The sequence below is a fragment of the Adiantum capillus-veneris genome, chromosome 8 (genome assembly GCF_014529385.1).
Source record: "Adiantum capillus-veneris isolate H3 chromosome 8, ASM1452938v2, whole genome shotgun sequence".
NCBI lineage: Eukaryota > Viridiplantae > Streptophyta > Polypodiopsida > Polypodiales > Pteridaceae > Adiantum > Adiantum capillus-veneris.
Window position 1 is genome coordinate 112,850,597 of NC_140938.1, and position 18,703 is coordinate 112,869,299.

The 18,703-nt window shown below is 43.5% G+C and overlaps 1 protein-coding gene across 2 annotated transcripts in view; it reads right to left on the bottom strand.

Annotated features, from left to right (window-relative positions):
• Positions 1-17,805, bottom strand: part of LOC147452786 (organic solute transporter ostalpha protein (DUF300)) — a 166,651-nt gene extending 148,846 nt beyond the window's left edge. The window contains exons 1-4 of one of the 2 annotated variants that reach the window (XM_086518370.1): positions 17,651-17,690; positions 17,525-17,572; positions 17,269-17,453; positions 16,356-16,412 (exon numbers count right to left, since the gene is read on the bottom strand). In XM_086518370.1, the coding sequence (XP_086374496.1) occupies positions 16,356-16,412; positions 17,269-17,453; positions 17,525-17,572; positions 17,651-17,675 (315 nt within the window). In that variant the 5' untranslated portion in view covers positions 17,676-17,690. Of the gene's footprint in view, positions 1-16,355; positions 16,413-17,268; positions 17,573-17,650 lie in introns of both variants that reach the window. The other variant, XM_086518369.1, reaches the window with a different exon arrangement.
• Positions 17,806-18,703: the final 898 nt, after the last annotated feature.

Here is an 18,703-nt window from a genome sequence, read left to right on the forward strand (position 1 = left end):
TTTTCCTTTTATGATACCCGAAGTGGAATGTAACCAAAGATGTATCGGTTTTGTCCTATAAGTCAGCTTTGGCCTCCACAGGACGTTAATAGATTCTCTCTCTCTCTCTCTCTCTCTCTCTCTCTCTCTCTCTCTCTCTCTCTCTCTCTCTCTCTCTCGCAGCCGGTTTCACATGCTTTCCACATAGACATGGGGCCAGTACAGTGGATTATGTTATGACACAACCGATCTTTGTCCCCTGCATTCAGGATTTCACAGTGGGAGCCAGGCCAATGGACATAGTAGTAGATCATGCTCTCTTGACACTATCCATTAAATTTCAGTATAGTACAACCCAGACATCAGGAGGCAGGTCACACACCCGCTATACATTCACACCAGAGACTGATTTCGTTTATTCAGAGGAGATCTGGGACCGTCTATTGGAAGGCACAGCTGGCACAAATGGTACATGCCTCTCAGTGGAGGAGTGCACCACTCTATTGACTGAGACACTGCATGGGGCTGCATCAGTGGCGTACCCACACACTCAGCCGGGCAAGAGACGACATTCTGGGAGCATGCCCCAGAATAGTTAGTATGATGAGGAGTGCAGAGAGATGAGAGCCCAGCTTCAGAAGGATCTTCTTTTAGGATTCATCACTTACAGACAGTCTCGGATTGCTTTCCGACGCCTTATGCGACGGAAGAAGCGAGCTTACATAGCTCAGATGGAGCGAGACTTGTATCAGATGTTCTTGAGTAGGGACTCAGGAGAGGCATGGCGACTCTTCCATGAACACTCCCCTCCCCCAGTGATTACTTCACCTGAGGTGTGGGGCCAATATGCGACATCATTATATACGGTTCCTGGACAGGAACCCCTTCCAGACCCTACCAAGCCTTGCCCAGCTACAAGCACTTTCTTTACACCTGAGATGGTACAAAGGGCCATCGACAGGATGAAGACCGGGAAGGCATATGATCATGACGGTCTAGTAGCGGAGCACTTTATACATGCCAGGGATATGCTGATGGAGGTTCTCGCAGTGTTGTTCAATCGTGCCATGTGTGAGGGATTACCTGAGACTTGGAGGCTGTCTAATATTGTGCCTATCTTCAAGGCTGGTGACCCTACAGAGCCTGGGAACTACCGCACTATTATGGTTGGACACACATTGGCACGGTTGTATGCATCTATCCTGGAGCAACACTTGAGTAATTGGGCAGAGGGCGAGGGTGTACGAGCGAAGGGTCAAGCTGGCTTCAGGAGGGGTTTCTCCACTCTTGATCATATTCTGACACTCAGGGCCATCATTGAGGAGGGCAGAGCACATGGGAGACGGATCTATTGTAGCTTTGTGGATTTTCGTAAAGCATTTGACATGGTACCAAGAGCTCGATTGATGCGCAAATTACAAGAGATGGGGGTGCCCATAGAGGTGATTTGGGGGATTATGGCTTTGTACAGATCAGTGATGGGACATGTACGCACTCCGGAAGGGGTATCTGATTTAATTCACTCTACTATTGGAGTGAAACAGGGCTGCCCATTGTCTCCTACGCTATTTGGTATGTATGTTGATGAGGTGTCTGATTACATCGACAGAGAGGGAGACAAAGGTGCACAGCTGGCAGGGACGTGGATCCCATTGTTGCTTTATGCTGATGATATTGTGTTGATATCTGATTCACCAAAAGGTATGCAACGACAGTTGGATGCACTACGCAGTTTTGCACAGGATAGTGGATTGTGTGTAAACCTAGGTAAAACCAAGGTTATGGTGTTTAACACCACACCACAATGGGTCAGGAGATCAGTGCCTACTTTCAAGTATGGTCAAGAGACTGTGGAGTATACAGATGCATACACTTACCTGGGGGTAGTCTTTACTGGGCCGAGATTTTCCTTGAAAAGAGCGGCAGAGACTAGACTAACCAGAGCTGGTGCAGCTCTGGGAGGAATGGAGAGGATGTGTTCGCAAGTTCAGTTCCACGAACCCAGTACAAAGTTATGGCTCTTTGATACTCTGGTTGCCTCTACTATGTTATATGGGGTGCAGGTTTGGGGACCTTCTGTAGGCAAGGAGGGTTGGAGGCGTATGGAGAAGCCCCTGGTATCTATGATCTCTCGACTGATTAGAGCCAAGGCTTCCGTACCGCATGATATCATTTGAGCGGAATTAGCTACTCCCCCTATGGTGATTGAGGCACTTACTAGATCAATCTCCTTTGTTCACAGTCTGTGGGATACTACCAGAGACAGATATGCCAGGGTGGCTCTAGAGTCCTCCAGACAATTAGCTCTTAATGGGGATACATCATGCTGGTATGCACAGATGGCATCATGGTTTCAGACACATGGTTTCACCATGGCCAAGTTGCCTCCTTTTCAATACTCTCTACAAGCACCCTTGAGGTCTTTGACGCGGGTAGAGATTAATAGACTCATTCGTCAGGATCTGATTCAGCTGGACACGAGGAGGACATGGATAGAGCCGATACAGGAGTTGGGCACAAAGACGGCTTTCTATAGAGAGCATTTTCTCCACCTCACGGAGGATGGGTTTGTGATTCGACCTAGCTATATGGATAGGCATCTTTCTCATGGTGTCCGATGTGCCATTGGCCAGATACACACGTCCTCACATCAGCTCGAGATTGAGACTAGCAGATTCAGAGGGACACCAGCAGATAGCAGGGTATGCCGCTTATGCCATCTAGAGCCAGAGACAGAGGTACACTACATATGTCATTGCACAGTGTACTATGAGATACGAGGTCGTTTTCATTGTCTATTCAGAGAAGGTTTCGGGCCACTATCTAGGGTCATGAGTTATGAGGATCAGAGATGTCTTGGGCTATATCTACTTGAGCTACACAAGCATAGAGAAACTTTATTGAGGAGAGATGAAGAGAGACAACCCCAGAGACAGATCACAGATTTCTTTACACTAGATACTGTACACCCAGAAGAACAAACAGAGGAGCAACCAACAGTAGAGAGGTCTACCCGCACTACTGGCATTCTAATAGACCGTGCATTGGAGCTAGGGAGATCTAGACGACCCAGATGGAGAAGAGGAGCTACACAGTTTCGAAGGAGGCTACAGCAAAGGATTCGAGCCATACTTTTTCGTCGTCCAGAGTGCAGATGAAGATGGATCTCTATGCAGATAGATTTCTACTTCCCTCCCAAATTGTCTACACATTGTATAGCTCAGTTCACACGATTCACGCCCTTCGCCTTTCACACCTATCCGCTTAGTTTAGGATTCCGCAGTATTTATATCTTGTTATCCCTAGTTTAATTTATTTTGTTAATCTGACTTGATATCAGATACACCGCATTGTAACTTCCTGGTCTCATAGGTCACTTTGGCCTTTTGAAGACGTTAATATAACATTTCATTTCATTTCATTTCTCTCTCTCTCTCTCTCTCTCTCTCTCTCTCTCTCTCTCTCTCTCTCTCTCTCTCTCTCTTCTTCTCGGGAAGTCTACTTGGAAAGAGTTTGAGAATGTCCAAAAACGTTTTCTCACCAACTTTCTCCAAGTCAAGACACAAACACCCTACATGCTCGCTCTTCTTGAGTCCGGATCGCTTCCCATTGAGGTCTTGGGCATGGAAAGGGTTGTGGAGTACATGCGTAAGACACAATGTAGCCCTTTGCATCGACTTCCTAGAATCGCATATGAAGCAAGTCAAAAGGTTCAAAAGACATGCAAGAGCAAAATACTAAGTTCGGGGTGGATGCTTGATATCAAGAAATGGTTTGGAAGATGGGATGCATGTCACTTGGTCAAGGATGCGTCGATCGACTCCCAAGTTAATGAGGCCTTCTTACAACGCCAATGTATCATGGCTTGGGAGAAATCCGGAGGTTCTCGCTTCAGCCATTACACCACACACGTTGCCCCAAACTACAAATCTCTCTTCTTCTCGGAACGAGGTAACCGAACCCATTCCTACATCCTTGAGCCCATCCCGTTGAGTGCGATCCGCACCATTGCCTCCATTCGTCTTAGCTCCCATTCTCTACGCTGCGAGACAGGACGTTGGGGCACTGGCGAGGAGTGTCATCGACTTTGCACCTTATGCCCTCGTCAAGTGCGAGAGAGTGAGTACCACACACTACTTGAGTGCTCAGCTTTTGACCACATTAGGTCCTCTTTTCCCCATATATTCAACCATGAGCTCTCCCTACATACCTTCCTCTCCCAACCACGATGTGGACTCTCTATTGCGACGCTCATTTCAGCCATTTTTGAGCATCGAGAGTCACTTATGAACTCCACTCACACCACGTGACATGTTCATTTGGTCCCATAGGTCATATTTGACCTCCCAGGACGATAATAGAACTATCTCTCTCTCTCTCTCTCTCTCTCTCTCTCTCTCTCTCTCTCTCTCTCTCTCTCTCTCTCTCTCTCTAGATATCCTCATTTATTTTTATCTTTATGTTCCCCTAACACTGTACTAGAGTCACACATGGATGTAACCTTTGGTCTCATAGGTCCTTTTGGCCTTTTGAAGACATTAATATAGCATTTCATTTCATTTCTCACATTCATCTAACTCTCATCTCCCCTACGTTGTTCAACATGTTTACTCTGTTACCCCTCCCACCTACCCATCAATGTATGACAGACCTAGATTTTAGATTTTCTATTCATTTTCTATTTTCATAGCTTTCTAGGCAGAGTATCAAATTCTATTGGGATGTAACTTTTAGTCTCAGAGGTCATTTTGGCCTTTTGGTTCAATGTAACATTTCATTTCATTCATATACATCTCTACCTCATCTTTCTCTCTCTCAAAAATAACTAAAAGGAGCCATCAATAATGGAAGGAAAGGACACAAGATTAGAAAGTGTAATTGCCCAATGCTACCTATTCTCTTAGTTCCGTTGCATCTAACATTGAGATTGTTTTCGCATTAATCCTTTAATTCCCCTAGAATGTTCTCTCTCTCTTTTGTGTTTTGAAGTTGTGTTTTGCAATGTTTCGGGACACTTCTCTCACTCTTGGAAGTACAAGCCTACCATTGCGCATGGGACCGTGTTACTTGAGCATCCGAAAAAGAGAACAATTTAGAAGGGAAGGAATTCTTGCATGGTCAAGACTCGTAGCCGTATGGAATACTCCAAACATCACGAAGGCGAGCACCCTCCTCCAATGGATACATCAATGAGTCCTCCAACTTCCCCACCAAGTTCTTCAGTCACACCCCCAATGGCATCACCTAGTCCTATGGATTCCATGAAGTAGATGATGATGGACATGATGATACAACAAGAGAAGGCTCGATGACAAGACCGTGTGGATGTGGCAAGTGAGTGTGAGAAACGGCGATTGACAACCAAAGCCGAGGCTTGTAGATGGGAGACCGAGGCACATGCCGAGGCTACACATATCATCAACAAACCAATTCCCGAGAAGATCCAATGTTTATTACGTCTTATGGTAAAATGGATGTCATCAAATTTAATTTTGATGTATTTTGGGCGTTATCATGGCCCCCCTTTCTCTAAAAAATATATATAGTAGAGAGAGCACACAAGAAAGCACATGTCGAAGGACAATGAGACAATCAAAAAAGTGTACTCATGGCTAAGTATCGGAAGATGAATGCCACTCTAACGGGATGGGCACCACGTGCCAATGGAAAAGAACAGACTGAGCAACTTTTAGTACTTCAAATAACAACTGAACTGAAAGAGAGAGTGTATCACGCACGAGACGAGGAGTGGCAGAGTTCCATCCCAAGAGAGCACTTGCCCCAAACCCTTGCACCCCTTTCAAATATTTCTTTATATTGCTTGAACTCTGTACAACACCAGTACTCCATCCTCAGCACCTCCACGCGAGAGCCTACCCAAGAATGAGCCCATGGCACATATTTAAAGGCCCTTGGCCCACTATAAGCAATTTACATGAAAAGCATTCAAACTCAATAACTTTTGGTTCAGAAGCTTGCATTGAAAAGCTGCCATCACAAATTACGGAAGTCCGTACACCTACCACGTCAGCATGCTTCAACACGAACTATGGAAGTCCGTACAGTCTGCCACGTCATCAATCGGTGTGAAATTCGGGCGTACGTACAGCTGCTACGTCATCAATTATTTACGCAGGGTCTATTGTGAGTGTCCAGCTTTATTTTAATGCCTTGTGTCCCTTGGGACCATCGTCTAGTTGGTAGAACTCTCTTCAATAATTTGCCCCCACTCGACGAGGATGAGTAAATTGGTGAGAACTCCTGCTTCTTCTATTGCTACTGTGATTTAGGCCCCTTGGCCGGGATCTGCAAGTTGGCTTTGTTCTTCAATGGCTTGACAAGTCAGCAGTTTGTGACAGCCCCCCTTCTTGGAAAAAGAGTAGTCCACGATTACAGTATATCTGCAAAAAACAACTCAAATTAGCTCAAAAATTTCCGAGGGACAATCATTTTTCTCATTTAGGATCAGAGATCTTAATATCCTGGGTCGTTGGCTTCCCAGAGAAATCTCAATAAGGAGTATATTTTTCATGAGCACTCGATATTTTGGCGTAGCAAAATTAGCCATCACATCCAGACTGTGTTGATCTTGAACAAGTGTCTCAATGCACTAAAATTGCATACCCGGGCAATGTCAACCAATTAGAAATATTTTCAGTGGTTGGCACATCACAATACAACACAAATGCTCACATATCATGTTACAAGACACAACCAACAACGCCGCTAAGCACTCCCCCGCGACAGACGGTCTACAGTATGAAGCTACTCAAAGACTACCTCATCACTCCCCCCTCAAATAACCTTAAAAGATCCAAGCCATAAGCTCTGAGAACTAATACAACCAAAAGCTCCCCACATCGCAGCCTGCATCGCTTGGAGGTTTCAAGCATACAACCAAATGCTCCCCAGACACCCAGTCTACATCGTTCGGAGGTTTTCCAATGTACAACGAAACACTCCCCAGACATCCCATCTGCTTCGATTCGAGGTTTTCAAGCATGCAATGAAACATTCCCCAGACATCCCGTCTACATCGTTCCGAGGTTCGGATAATACCAAGACTGTAGTTCTCACAACTCCACACGAGAGTAAATCACCAATTATTGAAACCAATAATAAAACCGGAGTCAAACAATTTTCCTAAGCTCTCATAAAAAAAATCAACCAGCTTCTTTGTAGTCCACCAACAACTCAAGAAAATCAACCCAAACTGCCTCGTGGGTTCCTTGATCTTTGAACTTCAAAAGGTATTGTAGTGCTTGCTTCTTGGATCTATGGCGAAACCGATGCAGAAAAATCTGCTCCAATTCCATGACTTCTGCTTCATCAATGATCTCCGGTTTGTCTACTTCAAAAATGTCCTTTGGTGGGTCTCCCTGAAACAACTTCAGCCAAGAAACACGAAAAACATTGTGCATTGACCATGAGTTAATCAACTGCAATTCCATAGAAATCTTGTTAATCTTTTTAAGGACCGGAAAAGGACCATACATACAAAAAGACAACATTGGACGCTTCTTTCCTACTTGCTTGAGACGTTGCTTCATGATCTTAAGATAGACCCAATCCCCTTCCTTGATAGTAACATCTTGACGATGCTTGTTAACCTAACGAGAATAAGACTCTTGAGCCTTGCTTAGCCGAAGCTTCACACTCTCATTAATCTCATCCAAAGACTGGCTCTCAACATTGGCATCAGGCAACTGACTGACCGATTGGGTCAACAAAGACTGAAACAGACGACCAAATGCTGCCTCATACAGAGTTCTACCAATGGCACTGGAATATGAGTCATCCAAAATTGCTTGCGCTAAAGGGAGATACTACTCCCAATGGGACTGCTGATCATGCACATGAGACTTCAAAACATCGAACGCCAATTGATTGTAGATCTCAATTTGACCATCGGATTGTGGGTGAAATGCGATTGAGAAATTCAACTTAGTGCCAAAAATAATTAAACGTGCTTTTCAAAAATTAGACGTGAACTTGACATCTCTATCTAGCACAATCGACTTTGGCAAACCACAAAGGGGATACCAATGCTTAATAACAGACGTGCTACATCTTGTGCCGTCATTGTGGCCTTACAAGGAATCAACATGCAAAACTTGCTAAAACGATCATCGATGGTTAGACACTACGTGTTCCTTGAATGCAAACTAGGTGGAAGATTAGTCACAAAATCGATGGAAATGGCCCTTCGGGAATAGGCAACGGTAGCAAGAGACCTTACTGCTTACCCCAAGGAGCTTTTACTTTTTGACAAATGGAACACTGTGTGACATATTTGAAACATCTTTCCGCATTTTAGGCCAAAAAAAGAATCTCTCTCCTTTTTCTAAAGTGGTATTCATGTCTCTGTGCCCACCTGTGAATACCATGTGCATCGTGCAATATGGCTTGCCTAAGAGGAGACAACACAGACAAACAGTGGTAAAAATACAAGAGACCCTCACGAATGAGATAGTTGCTACGCCCTTGGGAAGCAAGAGCCTGCAACCATTGTTTACCAAACTCAGAATCTGCATACTTGTTCTTCATGCTGTCATAAGAGACACCTCGAATAGAGACGGCTGAACTTGTCTCTGGAGACAAAACCTGTCCTTTGCAACTTAACACATCTGCAACAGGGTTAGTTTTACCTGGAGCATACTCAATCAAACCTTCAAATTGCTCGCCCAATAAACTCTCTACCCTACAAACAATGCTTTGAATGCTTGAGAGAATGAATGACACAAAGAAGTTCCTTATCATACACAAAATAATTCTTTTCAACACTGTTCAACTTCCTACAGAGAAATGCAACTAGACGGCCATGTTGTTGTAGCACAGCTCCTATGGCGATGTTGCTCGCATCCGTCCATACCTCAAAGGGGTCATCCCAAGAGGCAAGGATGAAACACGGAACCTCAGTTACCGCAACCTTGTCACGTAACACATCCAACCCTATGTGTCCGTGGACAAGATACAGCATGGTCACGGTTCAACCAGTCCAATCAGTCTAGATTAGAAGTGATCTGGCACTTTTGTGAGTCTATTCGTAGACCGTGCATGCCCAATCGCTTGGTATAGATGCATATCCTCTGGTTGCACACACCATGATCATCAAAATTCCCATCAGAATTCATTAGAATCAGTTAAGGGATTTTTACAGTGCATTTAGTCTATTTTCCCTATTTTTGACATTTTTCACTTATTATTTTTAAGTGACTTTCCAACAAAAGTAGGTAGGGCAATTTTGCTAAGTTAATATATAAGCAACCCTAGACTAGCACTCTTGGGCAGATGAGCAAGGAGCACAACAAGCCCTCAGGCGTTTTCAGTTGCAGTGTTGGTTGCACACCACCATGAGCATCAAAATTCCCATCAGAATTCATTAGAATCAGTTAAGGGATTTTTAACAGTGCATTTAGTCTATTTTCCCTATTTTTGACATTTTTCACTTATTATTTTTAAGTGACTTTCCAACAAAAGTAGGTAGGGCAATTTTGCTAAGTTAATATATAAGCAACCCTAGACTAGCACTCTTGGGCAGATGAGCAAGGAGCACAACAAGCCCTCAGGCGTTTTCAGTTGCAGTGTCGCCGCAGTACCAGATCAGCCAGCGTTTTCACTGATGCTTCCCAATCAACCCAGCGTTTTGTTAGCGTTTCCAGATCTGCCAGCGTTTTTGGTTTTCAACCCATTCCGCAGCAAATGGTCAGCGTTTTCAGCCTTCTTGGACAGCAGCAGATTCAGCCCTAGATGCATGCAGAAGACCCCCATTTTCAGCCCTCGAAAACGCAACCAAAACAGTCATTTTCAGCCACCGAAATAGCCCCGAAATTCAGCAGTTAGAAGACCACAGATTTCAGCCCTAAAGTCGTCGCCGTCGTCCCCGTCGTCGTCATCGACATAGTCCCAAGTTGCATCAGTCCATTGCATCGTCATTGTACCACTTTGTGCAATCATAAGTAGACCACTCTCGCCGACGATAGTGGGGCCTTCGAAAGAGGGTTTTATGTCTCTGGTGTCGTATCTCTTCTCTCTCTATCTCTCAGTCTCATACACTTGCACGCACAGTGTCCATTCACTTTGTTTGTGATCATAGCACTTTCCATTAAGAACGGAAGGCTCTCCCTTCCATAAGAACTAAAAGGAACCTTGAGCACAGCTCGGAGCACTCATCTTGAGCAAAGCGCAAACAATCATTCCGTTGCACCTAACAAACCTTGAGAGCTTCAAAAGCATCAATGACCATGTCACGTTGATTGGCTTGCCGCAATGTGCAAGGTCCGCTCTCAATGAGTGGAAAAGAAAAAAGAGTGAGGCTGGGCAAGCCCTTCTTTTTTGGGATACCTGTCACTCTTCAAAAACACAGATTACAGACATCGACAAGTCCAAGTGGTCTTGGATTACATGCAATCTCAAACAAAAAAAAAAAAAAAGGATCTTTCTGGCTTAATTGCCCTTAAGACAGAGAGATGAAGATAGGGAACACTGCCAAAAAGCTCTAATACCAATGTAATGTGCAATGGAAGTGATTGATGGTGAATGCTCAAGATGAGTGCTCAATGCGTAGTCAAGCTTCCTCTTACTTCATGAGAGAGTTCCTTTTACTTCATGAGAGATGTGCATGGACTAAAGAGAGAAGATAGAATGATACTGTGAGTGAAGGATCTGTGTGAGAGAGAGAGAGAGAGAACTAACACCATATGGGGTCCCAAACTCCCTCCAAGGGCCCCCTCTCTATCGCTAGAGAGGTATTTGCATTATATTGCATAAATGTTGATACAATGGTCCTGATAGGAACTTGCTACTAACGCTTAGATCTGAGAGGCTAAGGGCCGGAAATGCAATCTAGGGATTTTGACTACGATCTGCAATCTCAACTAGGTTATGGGTTGTTTGCTATGGCCGACATCAACGATGGGCTGAAAACTGAAAAATGATGACTGATCTGAGAACTGAATCTGAAAACGGTGGCTGATCTGTTGTCTTGGGCTAAAAACTGAAAACGTTGGTACCAATGGCTAAATCTGCAACCGGGCGAGGTTATGACTAACAACTGAAAAACGCTAGTGTTGATGGGGTGTTGTCAAATGATCTAGTGCAAAAACGACAGAGGTGCTGAGATACTGCGGGTACTTGGTGCTCGTACCAAGGGCACTGACTTATGCTTGAGAAGTGACCCCTAGGGGCAATTATATATGGGATTGAAACTGGGTCAGACAATGCTAGTTAAAATCCCACGATTCCTAAAAATGTCACTTATTAATGAGTTAATAAACTCACTTATAAGAGGTGCTTCACATGCAGATAAATACCTAGGCTGGGTACTAATGCAACTGTATGGGAACACTCCCAATGCCTACGTGTAGCAGACTAGCTATGCTCATGTGCAATCAGAGGATATGCAACTAATCTAAAAGTGCCTAGACATGCAATCCAAGTCCTGCATACAAGCTCGCAAGGGTGCCAAAATGCTTCCTAGTTGTTCTAAACCCTAGAAATAGGAGTTAGCTTGTCCACATGCACATAAGGTAAGATGTGCACATGACAATCGTCATGGGCATGATTTGCTTGAAATGTGAAAGAAAGAATATGAATATGATAGTAACACAATTTAGTAGATCAATGCATCCGTGAAAAGATCAGAGTGGTCAGAATGTGATTGCTAAATAGGATACAATGATTATGATTTGCATCTAAGACCCTCGACAGAAATGTACTTGATCAGTGACTCGTGCCTTTGTAGAATTGTTGGATTTGTGGAAGTCTAGTGCATGGGTACATAGAGTCATTGTTTACTGAAGAAAGTTTGTCCTTTGGCTGTTTTGCAGGTGTAATCGAGGGCGTTTACAATTCTTTCAAGAGGGGGAAATGTCACAAAGTGATGACGTGGCATGCCCAACTAGAAAGAACTCGCCAAGAGGACAAGAGGAACTGAACCCAGAAGATGGGCAAAGGGGCCTATCCTAACCCCTACCAACTTATGGAGCACGGCCCGAGGGGCCTAAAACCTAAAACTCAAAAGCGAGACAACTAGGGCTGATTTCCGTACATAGGTTGACATGCGGACGTGTCAAGCTATACAGATTCCCGAGTTTTGCGCTGGCTATTTTGGGCAACTTTTGGGTGCAAAATCTGCAGATGATTTTGGATTCGTCTGCTTTTAGAACTGAAGCGTTTGGGTCTCTCCTTTTGGGCATCCCTTGTAAGATTATAAGTCCAAAGGGCCACTTCTCAAAGAGTATCTCGACGTAGAGTCTCGGAGAGAGTTGGAGCCTCGAGAGTTATACCCTTTGCGGAACAATAATAAAGGGCGTCAGTCTTTGGAGCAAGTGCATCTTGGCTCGGAACTCTGTTGTGCCGTGTTCACTCTCGTACTCTCTTTCTATTCAAGTTCAATTCAATTAAACTGCAGTTTCTATTCGTGTGTTGCTATTGATCTCTCGCTTGAAGTGTCCAAGCCTGTAACACTATGGGCTGATCTATTATTCCCAATGTCGAGAGTGCTGATGATGACAATGGAAATGGGCTGAAATCTGAAAACGCTAGGCTGATCTACTCTCTGATGGACTGATTTGGAACTACAGGGCTGATTCGTGTTGTAGGCTGATGCTGCGCAAAAACGCCATGGTTTTGGGGATGTTGATGGATTGGCTGCCCATAGGATGCTGCTGGTATTGTGTTCTCATAATTTAAGGTGACCACAAGGATCTCCTAGATAGAGATTTGTCTATATAGGGATTTATTGTTGAGTCGAGCAATCTCCAAAAAAGCCCCACAACTTGCAATAAAAAGGCTAATATGTCACTTATTAATAAATTTAAAAACCCTTAATAAGAGGTGCTTCGTATGTGCTAAACTGCCTAGGCTGGGTACTAAATGATCTGTATGGGAACACTCCCCAATGCCTACACCTAGCAGACACTATAACCAACCAGTACACAATAGAGGGCAGTACTAACTCAATTGATGGATTGGCTGCCCATAGGATGCTGCTGGTATTGTGTTCTCATGATTTAAGGTGACCACAAGGATCTCCTAGATAGAGATTTGTCTATATAGGGATTTATTGTTGAGTCGAGCAATCTCCAAAAAAGCCCCACAACTTGCAGTAAAAAGGCTAATATGTCACTTATTATTAAATTTCAAAACATAGAGCCCTGAAAAGAAAAAAGAACACACATGCGTCCAACGACTAGAATGTCACTGCGCACACAAAGACCGACACCCTATAGGCACCCTTTTCGGTATTTCTTTATTCAATTGCAAACAAACGACCCAAACACTTACACCAAGCTGTTCAAACCTGTCAAGGGCTGAAATTGCAGGTTTTCAACCCAACTCGGCAACATAGCAGCGCCAAAACCTTTGTAGATCAAAAGTACACGTCTAGTACAGATTCCCTTGCATTTTAGAAGCTTTCCCGTGAGCTGTATGTCAATTCCAGCATGCTGTAATTTCCTATTTTGGTCACTATCACATGCCCAAACCCCTATATAACCACCCCAAGGGTTTTTTGGTGTTATCATGCAGTTTAGGTGTGAAACCCTAAACCTGCAAATAAACACGGCAGGCTCTAATTTTGGATCATTTTAAGCGGAGCAAACACATATAGGCATGTCTCAAGAGCTCCCGCACACAATGGGGCACTTCAACTGTGCGTCCTTGTGGGAAATTAGCAATTCGCTAATCCAATTCCTATTTAGAAGGTTGTTGGCTTAACAAACGTGCATAAAACCCACAAAACTGTCCATGGTCATCTGAGAAGCCCAACTAGTGGGGCATTGGATGCACGAGAGCAAATCATCGCGCTACATGAAACAAGGGAAGAAGGCAAGCTTTCCATTAAAGCTTCAAACCTGTAAATCCACTCACAGGGCTTAAAAACGCAACTTCCACTCTCATATTGGGCGCCCCAAGCAGGAGAGGTTTCCTGGAGTGTGTGTTGGCATACAAATTGCCCTCCTACTGACATGTGTCTAGTTTGCCCTTTATTGTCCAGTTTCCTAACCCCTTCCAACTTATAAAGTTGTCAATGACTTGCCGACTGGCCCAGATTCCATTTTGGTGCACACAGGTTTCCATACTCATCAAAATTTAGTGCTTACTGGCATGACCAGTCCCTAACTGACTGACCTAGATTCTCGAAGTGAGAAACCCGTTTTGCTACAACCGTTTTTACACTGGCCATTCAAAGTCCACTTGCACCTTTTCAAGGGTTCCGAGCAAAACAAGCAAAAATAAAATAAATAAAAATATGTAGTACATACCTACAGAAGGCAACAAGAAAAATAAACCTCTTGCTGATACACTGGCTATACTCACAGGCAATCGTACAAGCTCACAAGGGTGCTAGAACACTTCCTTGACTGTCGTAAACCCTAGAAGTAGGAGTAGCTTGTCCACAAAACCCTTGTCCACATGCACATAGGGTCAGATGTACACGTGATAGACTTGGGAAGATCAAAGATGAAATCTATAGGTATACTCTCCCATGGTTAGTCTAAAATGGATAAAGATTATATGAAACCTATCACCTTAGGGACCCAAGAAGTTCCACTCCCAAATGCATTGGCTCCTAAGTCAGACACCTTTTTAAATTGATAAAAAGTCAGAGAGTAAAACTAAAAGGCACATGGCCCTTGAGCAAAAGCTATGAAAAAACGGCACTCATCTACTAGAGAGGTCCCTCGAGAAGGGCAAGGCCAGCTAGGAGCCACATGTACAATATGCATGGCAAGGGGTCCCCGTGGTTGAGCCAAGGAGCTCTACTCAATGGAGTTGAATGGAAGGAGATCAGCATTGCCAGTACCCATGATCTTACAATGGCTTCTTCCTCCTCTATTAATCATTTGACATACAATCAACGAGACTTGGACCACAAGAGTAGATTAGGAGACAATCTGCTGGTGTGGAACCAAAGCATAGAAATATTGAGAAATAGGTTCGTTGTCCAAAGAACTCAAATGCTCGCATCATTTTTGATGCTATGCAAGAGGGAAAGGTTTGATAAGGCACCTCCGGAGCATGTGGTGTCTTTGGCTATGCCAAAGACTGTGTCTCCATTGGCCTTTTTAAGTTCATATCGTTTTCAGTTTCTGCCCATGTGGCCAATTGTATATGGTTTTCCAAATGTTGCCTTTGGGCCTGCTTTGTATTTTAAATATTTACTTGTCCTCAAAACGGCATCATTTGGGCATTCTGAGGTATTCTAGATAACAAAATCAGCCTCTTTACGTTTCCCCCCCCCCCCCCCCCCCCCCCCCCCCCCCCCCCCCCCCCCCCCCCCCCCAAAAAAAACAAAAAAATGACCAACCAACCAACCAATCAAAAAAAAAGCTCAATGTTCAGATTGGAACTCAATTTTCAGACCAATCAAAGTCACGCTTGTGAATCTAAGCAAGAGGTGGCCCGAAGCAGGAGACAAGTCCTCCCTGAAAGCTTTAAATAGAGGGCCGCACAGCCTACAACTTAGCAGAATGCTTGACAAAGTCCAGCCCGGCATACCAATGAAACTGTATAAAACAGTTTTTCCTTGTCTGAAAGGGTAACTCTAGCTAATACTCAATCTCTGAGGTGTGGTTGAGGAAATGAGCACCTACTTTCTCTAAACAAGGTGAAAGTTCATTGTGGCCTACATAAAGCTATTGAGAGGGCTTTAATATTTATAACAGAGTTCTTTGTGAGAGAGAAAATGAGAAAGTGACACTAGCGCTTTAAAACATTTGTTGTCAAACTAAACTACTATTATATTATGCAACAATAAACAATTTAGATTACAATATAATCCAAAAGATTAAAAATTGATGGATAAAAAAACACTTTGAAGCATCGAGTGAGAAATTAAGAAAAAACAAATTGAAATTAGATGGGAAAGATTGTGCATGGCCCAATGCCCAATCCCCCTTTTTGAAGAGGGAGGTAAACAAATGTCAACACCCACTTACAAGGAACTACAAAAAATACTTTTTTATCATTAGCTTGCCATGTGGCAGTAATCCGCAAGCTTTAATCAATAATCTGGATTTGCACCCAAAATCCAACCCTTTACTACGGACTACTTATGTAGTCCAAAAAAGTCAGACTTACGAAGGAAGGCTAAAAGGTAGTCATCAAGTTACAATCATAGAATATAAGTATGATTCACAAATGTGCATGAGATCCTTTGTCTTGGAACTTCTACTACTAGTGATTGGGGGTAGCTTTACATTTGCTTTCTTCTCCTTAAGAGACTGAGAACCCTTAACCATTACCTTTAAGGGGCAAGACTTCTTTAACCGAAACCCATAAAAGAAAATGTCCTCTTAAAGCAAAGCCATGACAAAGATAACCAAAGCCACTTTTCAACACCAGAGCGACTGCAAGGTATAACTTCTTACCGATTCTACACTGTAAACAGGAACCATAAAAACCACTCCAATCAGCCATTTCTGCTCCTGTTGGAATCAGCACAGAATCAGCTCAAAAAATACACTCATTGCCATTTCTACCAGATCAAAAACTGGTTAATGTATGTATGTACACAACACAAACGGTTCATGTATACTCACACATGCTCCTATATACTGCATAATTAATCACATAAGCACCTATGGTGGATAATAGCACACTTATAGTAATGTTGTACATGAAATCACTAAAATGTAATTGACATCTTGCATTTCGCTCGAAAATGAGCATATAAAGAGGACCAGAAAAGAACAAAAAGAAATCATTGATATTGTCATATGCTGTGGTTGAGGCCTATATACCAAAATAGCAGTTGCAAGCAATAGGTTAGCATAAATAAAACAAAAAAGCATGTGCAAATACCTGCACAGAAACAAACCCTCTTGCACATCTTTTCGTAACATATGCAGTTGATGCATAGATTAAAGGTATAGACCAGATAAGAAAGGCCATCTAACGGGAATTCTGATTATTTCAAAATCCCTCTTCCTCAAGGAAACAGCATGTGAAGGGCTCTATAAAATGGAGCAAACGCTATTTGCACATCGTTTGCACAAATTATTACGCAGAATGTGTTTGTGGGCACTCAAAGAGAGTGGTCTCATGATCTTGTTTACGCACCCTCGTGACCACAAACAAGCACCATAAGATCCACTATCATCCCTTTGAAGCATAAATGTGAGAATATGGCCATATAGACACAGAGAACTTAGGCTACATGGAGTGTCTTAGCTTGAAGGGACAGAATGCTCATGACTAAACCGTGGAATGCAAAACCTAAACCGACAGAAAATATTCAATTTAAAACAAATGGCAAAGCAAGGAAAGAGAGAGGAGCCATACCTGAGGCTTGGTGTAGTGAGTGAGATGGGCGAAGATGAGGACGAAGGAAAGTGAGAGTGCCACCAATACAAAGAACGAAGCAATCAAGACTGCCCATGTGTGTAAAGAGGGCGACTGTCTCAAATTCTCTTGCAACACCAAGATGAAGGGTAGCATCTCCAGCTCACAAGGCCATAGCCTATTTTCTGATCATAAATTTCAGGTGAGTGAAATAAGTCCATACCCAAATGAGACTAGATTGTTTCTTCGTCGGCACGGCCATAGGTGCGTTGATGCAACGAGTTCCTTCCCACGCCTGCCTGTGCTGTTTGTGCAAAGCTTTAACCGCAGTTAGGAAGCCTCATATAATTTGGGGAAATAGGTGAGAGTGCAGAATTCTTACCAGGACCAACTTCTCTTCTTCTCATGCAGAGTAAGACGTACGCTCGGTGGCTTCTAGATTGAAGCCTTGGCGGCAAGGCCTAATTTTTGAAGCATTTATCTAAAATTGATTTGAATTGAGCTTGCTCTAAGACGTCCACGTGTCGCAAAGAACTTCTCCACTTTCGTGTTCCAATGTCCCAGGACCCACGCTATTGCCCAATGCCAACCTCGTGATTAATTGGCACCCCCTCTGTTAGGTGGAATCTACGGTTGCTATTGATTCGGGGCGGCGAGATCGGTTTTGCACCATTCGATGGCGGATTAATCCCTAGATCACTATGTGATCACAATAAAAGTCAGCTCCACGTAAACTTGATGTGAACATCCAAGTGAACCCCGTGTGAATCCCAATCTAGATGTGATCACCTTGTGAACCCACTTATTTCAAAGTGATCATGGTGGGACCTCGAGCATCCCAAAGTGATCTTCGAGTGAACACCATGTGATCCTCACCCCGTCATTTTTTTTATATGACCGAACGTTCTCACCTCCATTTCAAGTAGCGCGTGATAGCTTAATGGAAGAACTCTTAATAGCTTAGCATAGCTTAGTAATTAGTATGGTAGAGGAGATGAGCATGCATTGGAGCTTGGCGCTTGGTTGGATTTGCATCACAAAGCCAAGAGTTGTTGGTGTAGGCCTTCCTTCTCTTAAGCTTGGAGTAGATGATGAACTTTCCATTAAAGCTTGATAAGGAGATAGTCTTCTTTACTTCACACATGAGTTTGTGTGAGTGTGTGTGCCATAATGCCTTGCAAAATCAGTCTTCTCTCTCTTCTTGGGCGACCCCTATTGCTTTTTACTCAAGCTGGCTTCCTATTGGCCCTTAAAAAGCTTAGCCAATAGCATTTGAGAAAGCTTTTTACTCATGCTGGCGCCCTATTGGCCCTTGAAAAGCTTAGCCAATAGCATTTGAGATGCCAAGTCAAGATCCTTGTGACAAATGTCCACCCTTTTTCCCTTTTGTAAAAGCTTAGATAATTAATTTAATTATCTAAATTCTTATTGGACC